At 43.8% G+C, this 13,541-nt stretch overlaps 1 protein-coding gene across 5 annotated transcripts in view; it reads left to right on the forward strand.

Annotated features, from left to right (window-relative positions):
• Positions 1-13,541, forward strand: part of CTBP2 (C-terminal binding protein 2) — a 79,972-nt gene that overhangs the window by 62,409 nt on the left and 4,022 nt on the right. For all 5 annotated transcript variants that reach the window (XM_069980074.1, XM_069980076.1, XM_069980073.1 and 2 more), the window contains exons 6-10: positions 2,931-3,145; positions 4,785-4,915; positions 5,184-5,311; positions 7,529-7,646; positions 7,775-7,830. In XM_069980074.1, coding sequence (XP_069836175.1) covers positions 2,931-3,145; positions 4,785-4,915; positions 5,184-5,311; positions 7,529-7,646; positions 7,775-7,814 — 632 coding nt within the window. In that variant the 3' untranslated portion in view covers positions 7,815-7,830. The remainder of the gene's footprint in view (positions 1-2,930; positions 3,146-4,784; positions 4,916-5,183; positions 5,312-7,528; positions 7,647-7,774; positions 7,831-13,541) is intronic.

Genomic DNA, 13,541 nt, shown 5'->3' on the forward strand with positions numbered 1-13,541 from the left:
CAGCAGAGTACACAGGGCCAGAGGAGGAGAGACGCCATGGACAACTAGAAATATGGTAAGAGACTGACCCATTACACTTACCATATTTAATGTTGTCCATGGCGTCTCTCCTCCTCTGGCCCGGGATACTCTGCTGGTTAGTTAGCCATGTGGTGGGCACAGGGGGCGGGGCTTACCGGGTCATACTGTTGGCAACTATGGGCTTCCTTTTCCAGCTCCACAGCGCCTGCACTCTTCTCACATCATCTGTGCCAATCAGGAGAGGAGTGTGGGCGCCGCGGGGCTGGAAGAGGAAGCCTGCACCAGAAGCCTGTGCATCATCTCCTTGGCCTCCTCAGCGTCGGGAGCGGCGTACGCCCGGCCAGTAGGTGTCGATGTGAGCGCTCTTTAGGAGCGCTCAGTGTAAGGGCCGCAGTCTGCACCCGGCAGCTGCCGGTGCTGGGGTGGGGGACAGCGGGACACATGGGGGCCGTTCCGGGACTGCGGGAAATCACCCCAAAACCGGGACTGTCCCGCTGGATCCGGGACTGTTTGGAGGTATGCATTTTGGTTTTAAGTATAGAGGATAATAGTACCATGCCTCTAATTTGTTAGCCTTTGTGGTCTAGGTTATTGTAACACCCCAGCTAGACTAATGAAAGGATGTCAAAGATCAGCTGATCACTTAGTGGCTGGCGTCTCCCTGGTGTATACGAGCTGAGCGCCAGGGAGCAAGGTCTGACCAGACACTTTAACATGCCATTAAAGAGGCCAAGAATGTGACGCACCTACTTAGCTGGGTTGATCCCTGCCTCCCGGTGTGGTGTTGTCTTCCGTTCAGCTTTTTTTTTGTTGGACAGACCAAAAGTCACTGTCCTCTATGTATCTTTATTCCTCCAGTGTTATCCTTGCAGGAAGCTGAGCACCATTGGCTAATTATGTTCAGCTTCCTCCTCCAGATCAGTTCAGGATCACTTGTTCCTGTTGATCAGGTGGAGCAGTTCCTTATGCCGTACCAATCGTTGAAGCTGACCATACACATTATACACATGTTTTGTGGTGGGGTATGACCATCACACAATGGCCAATGTTAAAGGGAAGAAGGATCAGGAATATTGACTATTAACTTTTAATATTCTTGGGGAGAGAAGCCGCCACCACCAGCCTGACAGCAAATTTCTCTCCTCTTCCAATTGAAGACAAGTGCACTCTTAGCTGAGCATCCATGTGGATGGGTTTACTGAGAGAGATTAAACTATTAACAAGAGCTCAGACTACTGCTTGTCTTATGTGTTTGGCCAGTGCAACTTTGTATATTTTATATTCCCACTGTAATAGTGTTTATTCCCTTTCTGGTACTCTGCCAGTGATGTAGATGTTACTTGTCGTGACTCCAGCACTGTAACAGTGCACAGGTGTGATGTTGGTACCTGCTTTGTATATGGCCGGTTTCAAATGTCCCCAAATGGTCGGCAACCTCTGGCCTTGTTGGTAGTTGACCCACCCAGGAAGTCTGTACCACCACCCACAGAGAATTGGAAAAGTAAGCCAAGGTGTACGGTGGTGTGTATGGGTGCAGGTGCGGATAGAGACAGAGTCCTGTGCGTACAAAAGTATAACAATTTACTGTATAATGTTGCAGGTGAACAGTACACGCTTTGGAAATGGTGCTGACTTAGTGCTTTAGAAGTAGGCGCTTGAAAAGTATAGGAGCTTAGGTAAAAGTAGTAGTGTTTTGTGGAGAGGAGAGGAGTTTGCCAGTGGAGCCCTTGCCCAGTGTAGATCCTGTACTCTGCTGGAACTGTAGTGTAGATATAAGTAGATAAGTTATACTCTTACTCACGTTTAGACCTATGGCCTTCTGCCTCCTAGCTACGTAGAACCGGTTCTAAGTGGGTAGCTTGAGCCTCAGTTGTTGGTTATCTGGGTTTAGCAAGGTGCCGGAGTTTTCCCAGTCGACATGCACTGCGCAGTAGGATACGTAGACCTTTTTTAAAGACTGGTAGCTTTGTCCTACTGCGCTCGATCTCTCTGTTAACAGGATATCGCCCTGCACATTTTTGAGAAGTTTCTGGAATGGGCTAGGGTATTCCTTTTGTGGCTGCTCTCCCCTACAGTGGCTTAGCACTAGTGGTTACTTGCATAGAGAAATCTTCTTTCAGGGGTCCTGGCCAAAGCTAGTCCCTGGCTTAACTTCCGCAGGAACTTGGTTTGTTGTGGCCTCTCTCACTAGAAACTAGGACTAGACAACTCACTTCCTCCACCAGTGTAAATCCTCCTACAGAGGTACAATCTAAACCCTCCTGTGAGTGGTAGGGGTTAAGTCTGGGTAAGAGAGAGGAAGATGGTGATAGGATGAAGTTCATATGTTAAGAAATAATACATATATAAATACAGTAGGGACACTTGGGTTAAGTGGTGGATGTAGTACTTCAGTTTCCCCACTGAGTGCAAACTTTAGGACAGGTGCACAAGAGAAATACCAGTGGTGGAGCACCACACCTTCCCTGTATGTTGATATTTACTTGCACTGGCACAGATGTAAACTGTGTCAACAGTTGAGTTATTAACTCTGGCTTTCTGTTCGTAATCTGTAATCCCCTGTACTCTGCAGCTTATATCTTCTTAGCACTCACTGCACGTAATTGGCTAACCTGCTGTAGATAGAACGCTTACATGACGTCTAACTCCGACCCGCTATCCTGGGGCATTAGATATATTCCCCAGGGTTAACTTTTGCCAGATCTGCTCAGTCCATACATTGGCTTACAGAGTGCAGAAGTCAGATGAATCAATAAACTGTTCTATGCAATCTGTTAGCAGTCCAGCATTTTCCTTCCCTATGAATGAATAAGTGTTGTTATTTTAGAGCCATGTTTTTAGTGGAGTGTTGTATGCGGTGAGTATAGTTCAGCTGACTCCTCCTCTCCGGTGATGTTTTTCTCTCGCAGGTCGTGTAGGACAGGCAGTGGCTGTAAGGGCCAAGGTGTTTGGCTTCAATGTTATCTTTTATGACCCATACCTGCAGGACGGGACGGAGCGCTCGCTGGGCGTGCAGAGGGTGTACACACTGCAGGACTTGCTTTACCAAAGCGACTGCGTGTCTCTGCACTGCAACCTGAATGAACACAACCACCACCTCATAAACGACTTCACAATCAAACAGGTAAATGACGGCTATATCACTTCTGACTGTCAATCACACACGGGGTTATAGGTCTATGTACATTAGGGTATGTTCACACTGAGCAAATGTGGCGGAATCCCGTCTGCCTCAGTGTGACACTATCTCTATGGGAGGGACATATCAATGACATGTCAATTCTTCCAGCTGAGGTGCGCGAGACCTTCCATAGGCAGCGCTGAATTCCGCCACGTTTGCTTAGTGTGAATATACCCTTACAGTGGATATAATCTGAGGACCTGCACAGTGCTAGATGGTTCCAGTGTTTTTAATGCAGAGAATCGCACTAAATGATAAACGCTCAACAATCAAAAATTAAAAAAAAAAAATCTAATTGTTGTTGTCTTTCAACATGTCAAAGTTATGGCTGGATCGTTCGCAAATCTGCTTGTGTAATAAGTCATTCGCAGATAAAACATGCTGTGTGGGTTGTCCTGAGGAATGATTAACGGCCATAAAAATGATGGTTTATAACGGCAATCTGTAAATGCAATAACATCAGAATCGTCCGCTGCTAAATGGCTAGTTATCATCACTGATCGATCATTACTTGAGCATGCTAGAGTCTGATTATTCAGCATTTGAATACTGGTTGTTGAAGTTGGATACAGTCTATGGCAGTACTTATAAAAGTACCTAGTGGAACAAGTGTAGGTAAATCACAACCAATTAATGTTTGAGCATAATATTTATTTTCCTTTTAATTTAATTAAATTCATGTATGGGGTGTATAGACAGTGCAGTAGGGTCAAGACACTGCTTGTATTACAACAGAAACCACGGTGGCAATGACTGACCACTGTGCCCAGTGGACCCCACTAATATAATGGGGCCTGTTGGGTTTCGTTGCGGTGTATTAGAACTTTTAGTGTGAATAGGCTTCAGGAAGTAATGGAGTATAACCCCAAGACCAGGGAGAGTTGCATACACAGCCTTATCTCCAGGGCCATATTAACAGCTGCTGCTGCCCTAGGCACTAAACCTGAAGACGCCCCGGAGCTGGGGGAGAAACATTGTTTGAATCGTGTTTTTTCTCGTTTTTTAACTGCTTAAAACAAAAACAAATTTCCAAATTGAATCAAAGAATAGAGCGGTCTGCATAAAGTCTGAGAGAATTCTCACCACAGGATTGGTAGGTAATAGCTCCAGGCCTGACATTTAAACCCCCCCCCTCCTTGAAAATACACTAGATTTACTGGCTAGTCCAAACGGGAGGTGGGGGCAAAAAAAAAAATTAGTTTCCTTCCCCTTTCCCCCTGGTGCCTAGTGGTAAATACGGCCCTGCTTATCTCTGTGTATAGGGTTATTTAGGCCTCCAGAAATATAATTAAGCCATCATCCATTGTCCTCTGCTGCCTCCGTCCCAATCTATATAGCAAAGCTCACAGATTAATTTAAAGTCAATTGAGTTACAAAAACATACTAAAGAAAATTGCATAAAACAATAAAAGGATATTATTGTCTTCAGTGGAGGGAAAATGTTGTTGTTCTCTAGTTCTGAGATTGTCCACATGAAAAAGGGACAATTTCTAGTACAGGTGATGCATATGACTATCACTTTGGTATTCCTATACTTAGAGCAGGCCATAGTCATAATGTTCAATCTACTCTATGTCTGCAGATGAGGCAAGGAGCTTTCCTTGTGAATACAGCTCGCGGAGGTTTAGTAGATGAAAAGGCTTTGGCTCAGGCACTGAAGGAAGGCAGAATCAGAGGAGCCGCTCTAGATGTTCACGAGTCTGAACCTTTCATGTGAGTATTGCACATGCAACCCATCCATATCCCAAGTATGCATTAAAGGGGGTGTCCAGGGTCAAAAAAAAGTGTATATTATAGATAAGCGAACCTGAACGCTTTGCATTGGCTTACCGGTAGCTGAAGAAGTTGGATGCAGCCCCAGAAGTCCTGTAAAACATGGATACAGCCTATGGCCTATAGTTGTATCCATGTTTTCAAGGGAGCCTTAGAGCTGCATCCAACAGTATTCAGTATTGTTACCAGAATTTCTTGTACCTTACAGATACGCTCAGGGTCCACTAAAGGATGCCCCCAATCTGATCTGCACCCCGCATACAGCATGGTACAGTGAGCAGGCATCCCTGGAGATGAGAGAAGCTGCAGCCACCGAGATGCGCAGAGCTGTCACAGGTAAGAGGATCGCTTATTCTAGGATGGGGTAAAATATAGAGGAAGTTTTGAAACTTCCATTTAGTAGTAACTGTTACTCTCTCCCTAAACTTGTTATCAGTAGTTCTGAGCTTCTGCAGTTTTAAAATCCTGGATTACCTCATCTCATCTCGACTAACCTAGTAACACTTGTAGGACTTGTCAAGTTAAATCCTTTTTAAGCTGCTTTTTCCTTCCCATTGGGGACAGCTTTTTGTCTAGGTTTGTCTGCTCTAAGAGCAGTGGTCTGGCTGGTGTGTGTGTATATATAGCTATAATGTAGGTGTATAGAGGGTGAGTGTATATGTATACACAAATATATATATACACAGTGGTACCTTGGTTTAAGAGTAACTTGGTTTAAGAGCGTTTCGGTTTAAGAGCTCACAGTTTTTCAAAATTGTGACTTGGTTTAAGAGCATTGTTTTGGTTTAAGAGCTCCCTGTACTGGGTGGGAGGGCGAGTTGGTGAGGGGCATATTCTGTATTGCAGGGTATATAGCCCTGTACTCTGACCTCTGAAGTCTCCCTCACCTTCCAAATCATAGCAGATACACTTCAGGCTGGGGCTTGCATCAGGGGACAGGACTGTGGAGGTAATCTCGCCATAGCTGTAACCCGTCTTCTCGGACAGAAAGTGCTGCTACATTGTGCCCACATCTGCACTGCTCATTCCTTCAGTCTCCCTGCAGTCTCTGTCAGTCTTAATGGGTCCATGCTGAACCCACCCCTTTCCCCATTGCTGTCATGTGACCACACAAACCTCTGACAGCAGCCCTGCTTCTCTATTCTAGCCTGTTGTACTACACTACTACATTATAGGGATCTGCAGTTCCATCCTGTATCTACAAACTGCTGCTGTTTTTCAGGTTTATGCAGTTACTATACATTATACTCCACATGCTGATTGCTATTCTGTACAGTAACTTATAATATCACATATTCAGCTGTTTATAATTGTTTGTTTGATCTGTTCTACATGTTATTCAGAATATAAAATCATTATTTTTGGGGTGTGGAACCAATTGCCTGCATTTACATGATTTCTTATGGGAAAATTTGCTTTGGTTTAAGAGTGGATTTGGATTACAAGCACCGTCCCGGAACGAATTATGCTCGTAATCCAAGGCATAATATATATATATATTATAATATATAATAATATATATATATTATAATATATAATAATAGATATATTATAATAAATATATATATATATATATATATATATATATATATATATATATATATATATATATATAATCTCTATATCTATCTCTATATCCAGCCAGACCATTGTTTTCAGAGCAGAGTGGTGGTCGGTAACCTATACAACGAGCTGTCGACCACGGAAGAGAAGAAGCGGCATATCAGGAGACTAAATTAATGTACTTGCAAAAATATATAATTTTACAAGCCCTACAAGTATAACTATATTAGTTGAGATGAAAATATCTCTTTAAGGCCCAGTATGCGTCCAGAAAAGGGCAAAAAGAACAGGATCCTGTCAGTATGTTTTACCTGTTGTGAAGGACACTGCGCCTGTTTTGATGGCTACGAAAACCTAGTATCAATCTAGCCAAACTACTAGCTTCTCTTCTTTATAGCCCAAGCATGCAAGCAGTACCTCAGTAAGAACCCTACATACAACAGCCCAGATCTCAGCTTCAGAGATCCCTAGGAACCTGATTAAAGGGGTGCTCCAGCCTGGGGGCACTTTTTGGGGAGGAGGTGGCTGAAATAAAAGACGTCCACTCACCTCCCCGGTTCCAGCGGCGGGTCACTCATCGCGGCGCTCCGGTCCCCGGTTCCCGGCCGCTTCCTGGTGTCTGACGCTACATCTCAGGGCCGCTAAGCCACTCAGTGAAGGAGGCGGGATCCTTTTGAAGTCTGCTCGGATCCCGCCTCCTTCACTGGTTTACTGGGGGAAAAAATGTTGAGCTGTTCTACCCTGAGAATGGGTCATCCTTCTTTTTTTTTTTTTTTTTTCCTTGGAAAGTCTCTTTAAGGGAAGAAAAAGAGACCTGTGTTAATTGTCAGGTCTGGCAGGATATTGACCTCTACTCCATAGTCCCTGCCATGAATGTGAGGTGGTCCGTTCCTTACCTGCTATCCCCATACTGTATGGATCTAGGATCTGTGGTGTACAGTCATGATTATTCAGTTATCTACAAATACTCTGATTTCAATTGTCCTAAAGGTCGAATTCCAGACAGTCTACGAAATTGTGTAAACAAAGAATTTTTAGTGGCAACAACACAGTGGCCTACCATTGAGCAAACAGGGACCAACATGGATCTGAATGGCGCCCCCTACAGGTAAGATGCCATTTATTATATTGCAAAGATCAGAATAAGACAATAAACGAGATGCCAGTCGCTTATGAAGAACATTTATTAGACTGTAATAAGCATCAATGACAAGATTCACATTTGTGTTTGTCTAGATCCGTGTGTGTGCAGCCTCTCCAGGGAGAGAAGCGCTGATCACAGCTTCCACTATGTAAGTACCTGACAGCCCCCCTATCTTCTTGCCATGTGTTAAAATTGAAGGTACTGCCTAAATATTTTTTTTTTACTGACTTAAAATCATATACTGATGCATGTTCATTTTTTTTTTTTTGTTTTTTTTTTCCTCTTCTACTTCTACTTTTTTTTTAAATGGTTTCAATGTACTTTTTTTTTCCCCCCCCTTAATGTCATACTGATTCCCCAGTTTTCCTGTGTACATTTTATCATTGTTGGACAATGTCCGTTGCACACCCTCTGCCTGACTCTGTCCAGTGCTGTTATCCACGCTTTCCCTGTGATGAGGCGGGGAGAGGGGGTTCAACAGAGGCTAACCTCTTCCTTAGTGACACTGTCCAACAATGACTAGTGTACAAAAAAAGTGATATTGTAACCCCAATTTTCCTGTGTGCTTTTAAGTGTAAACTTTTAATTTACAAACGTGTAATTTTTGCAGAAATCAATAGTACAAGTGATTTTAAGCCTCTTTCTTTACTCAAAAAGTTGTTTTCCAGCTTATCGGGCAAAGCCGTCTTCATTTTGCTTCTCTATACTGAAGACTGGTTTGCTGAGTGCATTATAACCTATGGAGGGGGGAGGGATCGAGGGGGATCAGTGAGCAGGGAGTTCTTTGCTCTGTCTGGGCACAGAAAAAGCTGGATTCACAGGTCAGAAAGGTCAGTGCATATCTGGGAACATGGTGAGATAATATTGCAGGATGTAGTGTTTTAGAGGGCTGCCTTCTCTCCTGTCTGTGCTCACCCCTCCACCTTGACTCCTCCCCCCTCGACCCCCTCCCATCTCCATAGAGCATAATGGACACAGAAATCCTGCTTCTTCTGAAGTGAGGGGGAGGTAGGAAAACAGCTTTTTTTTATTACAGAAAGAAACTTTGCTTAATAAAACCTATTACAGCTTTTCCTAAAATTGCTTGTACAATTTATTGACTTCTGAAAAATGACAGAATCACTTTAAATATGTGGCCATCCATCTTGCTTGAGCTGTTGGAGATGAACTTCATGGACATAGGCAACACAGTCTGGGAGTAGTGTAATGGAAAATTAGAAAAACATCTAAATTCTTACACAAAGATTTTTAATATAAAAAACTGGATGTAAACACTGGGTTATTTTCAGATGATGCATTATCTTTAGGAAGTATTTGCCTCCTTGTATATTTCGTACTGAATAGTTTTTGCCTTTTTATATACGTATTATTTTATCCCCTTTAGGCCTTATACACACGTTCCATGTTTCATGGAGGTGCTGTCCGTGGAAGCCCTGTAGTGGGGTCCCCCACCCCACACGGTATCCTCTACCAATATGATGCTGGGAGTGGGGAAAGCCTTATAATATTCACATCACTGTAATGAAGCAGCCGCAGGGGACTCCACCACAGGCCTTCAGTGGATGGCATGCCTGTGAATGTAGAACGTGTGCGTGTGTGTGTGTAAGGCCTTACTACACCTTATTTTTTTGTTTGTTGGGGGGGGGGGGCTGCACTGTGCACAATAGTTCTTTCTAAATGACTTCATGTGTTGTGCACAGGGATGTACAGGTACACGTTAAAGTAAACCTCTGACACAGCAGAAGTTTTAATCAGTGGGTATTAGGTGCTGAGACCGCTTTTTTTTTTCTGTTGATGGCTACTTGATGTCTTTTGTTGTTTTTTTTTTTTTATTTACAGGACGACTTGTAATTTTCATTTCAGCCCTGTTTAGTGTACATATAACTGCTTCTTACTTGGAGAGATGGAAGAACAAAAAACCTAGCACGTCTGACTTTTTCACATTTTTAAATTTTGTACTGTTTTCGCTAAGTTTGTATAATAAAAATCTTCCCTCCAAATTCCAGTGTTGACGCACCATGCCCCATAATGTGTACACGGCAGGGACTCCAGAACAGAGGCTACAATGGCAGCTCTCCGTTTTCCATGCAGACTCTGCACTTACGGACATGGTCCTTTACCTAGGAGGGCATGGGCACAATTCCCATCATGCCCGGCATGATGGGGAAATGTAGTATTGCAACAGCTGGAGAACCAAAGTCTGGAGACCCATGACCTAGGGGGCAGTGCAAGAGTAAATGGCTCTGCAGAAACTTAAAGGGGTTATCCGGCGCTAGCATATATATATATATTTTTTTTTTTAATATACCTTGCTGCCATATTAGAAACTGACTAAGATGGGACAGCTCCGCAGCCAGTGATTGTAGCTGCAATTACTTATGAGACAAGCTCTTCTTGGGAGTGAGGAAGGCGAGGGAGCGCAGAGAGGTGAGAATATGTTTGTTTTCTAATGGCGACAAGATGTAAAAAAATGTGCTATAAGAGATAACCAGAGGGACCCTCCTGCAGCATCACCCCCTAGCCTGTCCACTTCTCCCTGGACCTTACTGTCCTACAATATATCTTTGTTCCCCTACAGCACTTTACCCCGTTTGAGCTGTGAAAGAGGGGAGAGGTTAGCTACTATTGGGGGTTAGGAAGATAAACCAACACTGCCCCCATGCCCACCTGGCGGCAGTTATACTACAGCTGGGTCTGTATTAATTGCATTACATGGTGGTATTTGACAATATGCAGTAATAAGTGTTTGTTGAAGGAGCCCCAGCATGAACATGGATAGATGCCTAGTGAGGTCCAGGTACAAAAAGTTTGAGAAGTCATTGTATCGCTCCTGTAATACACTGTCTTAATTCTGTTCTGCAGCAGATTGTACCGGTCAGTGTAACACTGGCATCTTCTCAGGCCCTACCCCCCAATCACAGCCATTGCAGTCGACACCCACTGCTAAGGAGTGCAGGTACAGGAGCCAAGGTCACACCATGTCACACAATGTATGGCAGCCCAGGGGGATCCGGGCGAGTACGTCATTAAAATATTTGGCGTAATAGCCTTACATTTTTTTTTACAGTTAAGTTCACACAACATAAAATTTCTATTAATCATGGCCATGATTAATAGAAACTTCACATTGCATTAGGGCTGTGGAGTCGGTAAGCTGTGACTCAGACTCCTGAATTTTATCAGGTCCGGCTCCTTCATAAATGGCCGGTCAGATACCAGGGGAGTTATTTATCACACTGGCTCAGCAGCTTCTCCCTAATGTCCTACATGATCCTGGGGCGACTTCTGAGGGAATGAGGGAAGATATAAAGCAGATTTTCCTATGTGTGCAGTGGATGCAGCCAGTCTCCAGCCTCCATGTCCTGAACTATTCACAATTAGACTAGAAGGAGCAGGTGGTCTTTTAGTTTCTAACTAAATATTCACCATACACTTAGTAATACTGCTAATAATGCCAGATACCTGTAATATAGAGGTCAAACATAGTGATATAGAGGGGTGCCTGTGGGTGTGGGGGCACGCCATAGCGCGCACACACAGCCTGCTGCAGCCATAGCGCACACTCACACAGCCTGATGCAGCCATAGCGAGCGCGCGTGCGCGCACACACACACACACACACACACACACACACACACACACACACACACACACACACACACTGCTGCAGCCATAGTACATACACACACACACACACACACACACACACTGCTGCAGCCATAGTACATACACACACACACACACACACTGCTGCAGCCATAGTACACACACACACACACACACACACACACACACACACTGCTGCAGCCATAGTACATACATACACACACACACACACTGCTGCAGCCATAGTACATACACACACACACGCACACACACAGCCTGCTGCAGCCATAGCACTCACACACACACACACACAGCCTGCTGCAGCCATAGCACGCACACACACAGCCTGCTGCAGCCATAGCACGCACATACACACACACACACACAGCCTGCTGCAGCCATAGCACGCACATACACACACACACACAGCCTGCGGCAGCCATAGCATGCACGCACACACACACACACACACACACACACACACACACACACACACACAGCCTGCTGCAGCCATAGCTCAGAAACAAACTGCCAAATAGTGACTTACAACTTTACCATGACCCCCCCCTTATGTAATAGGGCCAATGTCCTATTCTAAGTTTTGCTCATGAATATATATTATGAGCAACATTCTAACAATTCATTCTGAATTGTTCTAAGTTTTGTCTTTTAAAACTGTAGTCTGAGTCGGTTACATTTTTTTCCTACTCCAGCCAAAGCTAGCTCTGACCCCCGACTCCACAGCCCTGCTGTTCACACAATGGAAAGTGCTGCTCCGGCCGCACTCTCCATTGTCTTCTATAGTGAATTGGGATGTGGGCACACACGGATGCGTCCACATCCCAATTCAATAGAATTGAAGTTCATTCGTACAGTACTGTAGTACAGTCCGGTGTCTTATGTAGTGTTAACCCGGCCTAAAAAATGTTTAGAAAAATTACAAGTGACAGCCCACCAATGACTGGGTCATGAACAGCAGGGCTGCACCAGCCTTGTTCAGGCAGTGTTCCATATCGCAAGTGTAGTAAAGCCTTTTCCCAGGCCCCCCCCCCCCTTCTCTCCTTTCTGTCATCCACTCCTCAGAATCAGGAAATCTCGACTGTTTTTTTCATCAGTCGGATCTGTCTGGTCTATGAAGAGGGGAGGGGGAAGGAGCGAGATCAGCGGGCAGCTGAGAGCCGAGAACAAAGTATTGCACAGCAGGGGAGCTATTTAGAGTGCTATTCAGAGGTCAGAGAGGTTAGTGGGGACTGCAGAGGAGAGAGCCTGTAATGTGAATGTAAAATAACTCTTTGTTGTTCTGTTTTGCTGCCTCTGAAGCTCTCCCCCTGTCTTTATGGTTTTCCTATGGAGAAAGAGAAAGTAAACTGCTTTTTCATGATAAAAATTCTAATGACAACATTTCTAATGATAAAAATTCAATAAAAAGTAACACTTTAACACTACAATGGAGAAAGTCATAGCCCCCCTCTCAATTTATGGTAAATCTGTCAGCTGTAATTCATGTTCCAAACTGCTGCCACTGTTATATGAAAGGTGCCATGTGTCTCCTTATATATCTGTCTGTGCTTCCAGAACATAGAAAATGCTTTTATTCTCTGGTACAAGGAGTTAGAGGCTTTCCCAATCCCCTGATATGCTGTATGGGCCCTTGCACATGGAGTCATTTGTAAATTCAGCCTCTTTTGCTTAATGGGATTTCTCTTGTGCCTCTCCTCTTCCACAATGAATGTGTTCATTGGAATGTGAATTACAGTTGATAGATCTCTCTGAAAAAATAAAAATACAAAAAAAAAATATTTCCTTTTAATTCAAACAATGGGCACCTTTTTAAAAAGGTTATTCACGGTCCGGTTGTATGTGTGGTATTACAGCTTCGCTTCATTCACATCAATAGAACTAAGCTCCAACAGCCCATACAATCTAAATACCAGTGTGGCGCCTTTTCTGGTAGAAAGCTTGTATGTTTTTCTAATCCTTGAATTACAGATGATAATTATTACATCTGTAGAGCAATATACCTTCTCCAATGTAAAATAAAAAATACAGAAATAAAACTTGCCTGCTTTAGTTGACTGTCTGAGGATGTGTTCCCACATGCAGTAATGCATCTCTTACATGATTAATTACTGCAATTAACTACTGTATAGCCGTCCTTCATTGTGTTAATGCGATGAAACTTTGTGTAAAGATACCCTGATAATCCAGGGGCAGTGATGTTCTATGGCACCTTTACAATAAGGCTATGTTTTC

This window comes from Dendropsophus ebraccatus, chromosome 8 (genome assembly GCF_027789765.1).
Source record: "Dendropsophus ebraccatus isolate aDenEbr1 chromosome 8, aDenEbr1.pat, whole genome shotgun sequence".
In the NCBI taxonomy this organism is placed as follows: Eukaryota; Metazoa; Chordata; class Amphibia; order Anura; family Hylidae; genus Dendropsophus; species Dendropsophus ebraccatus.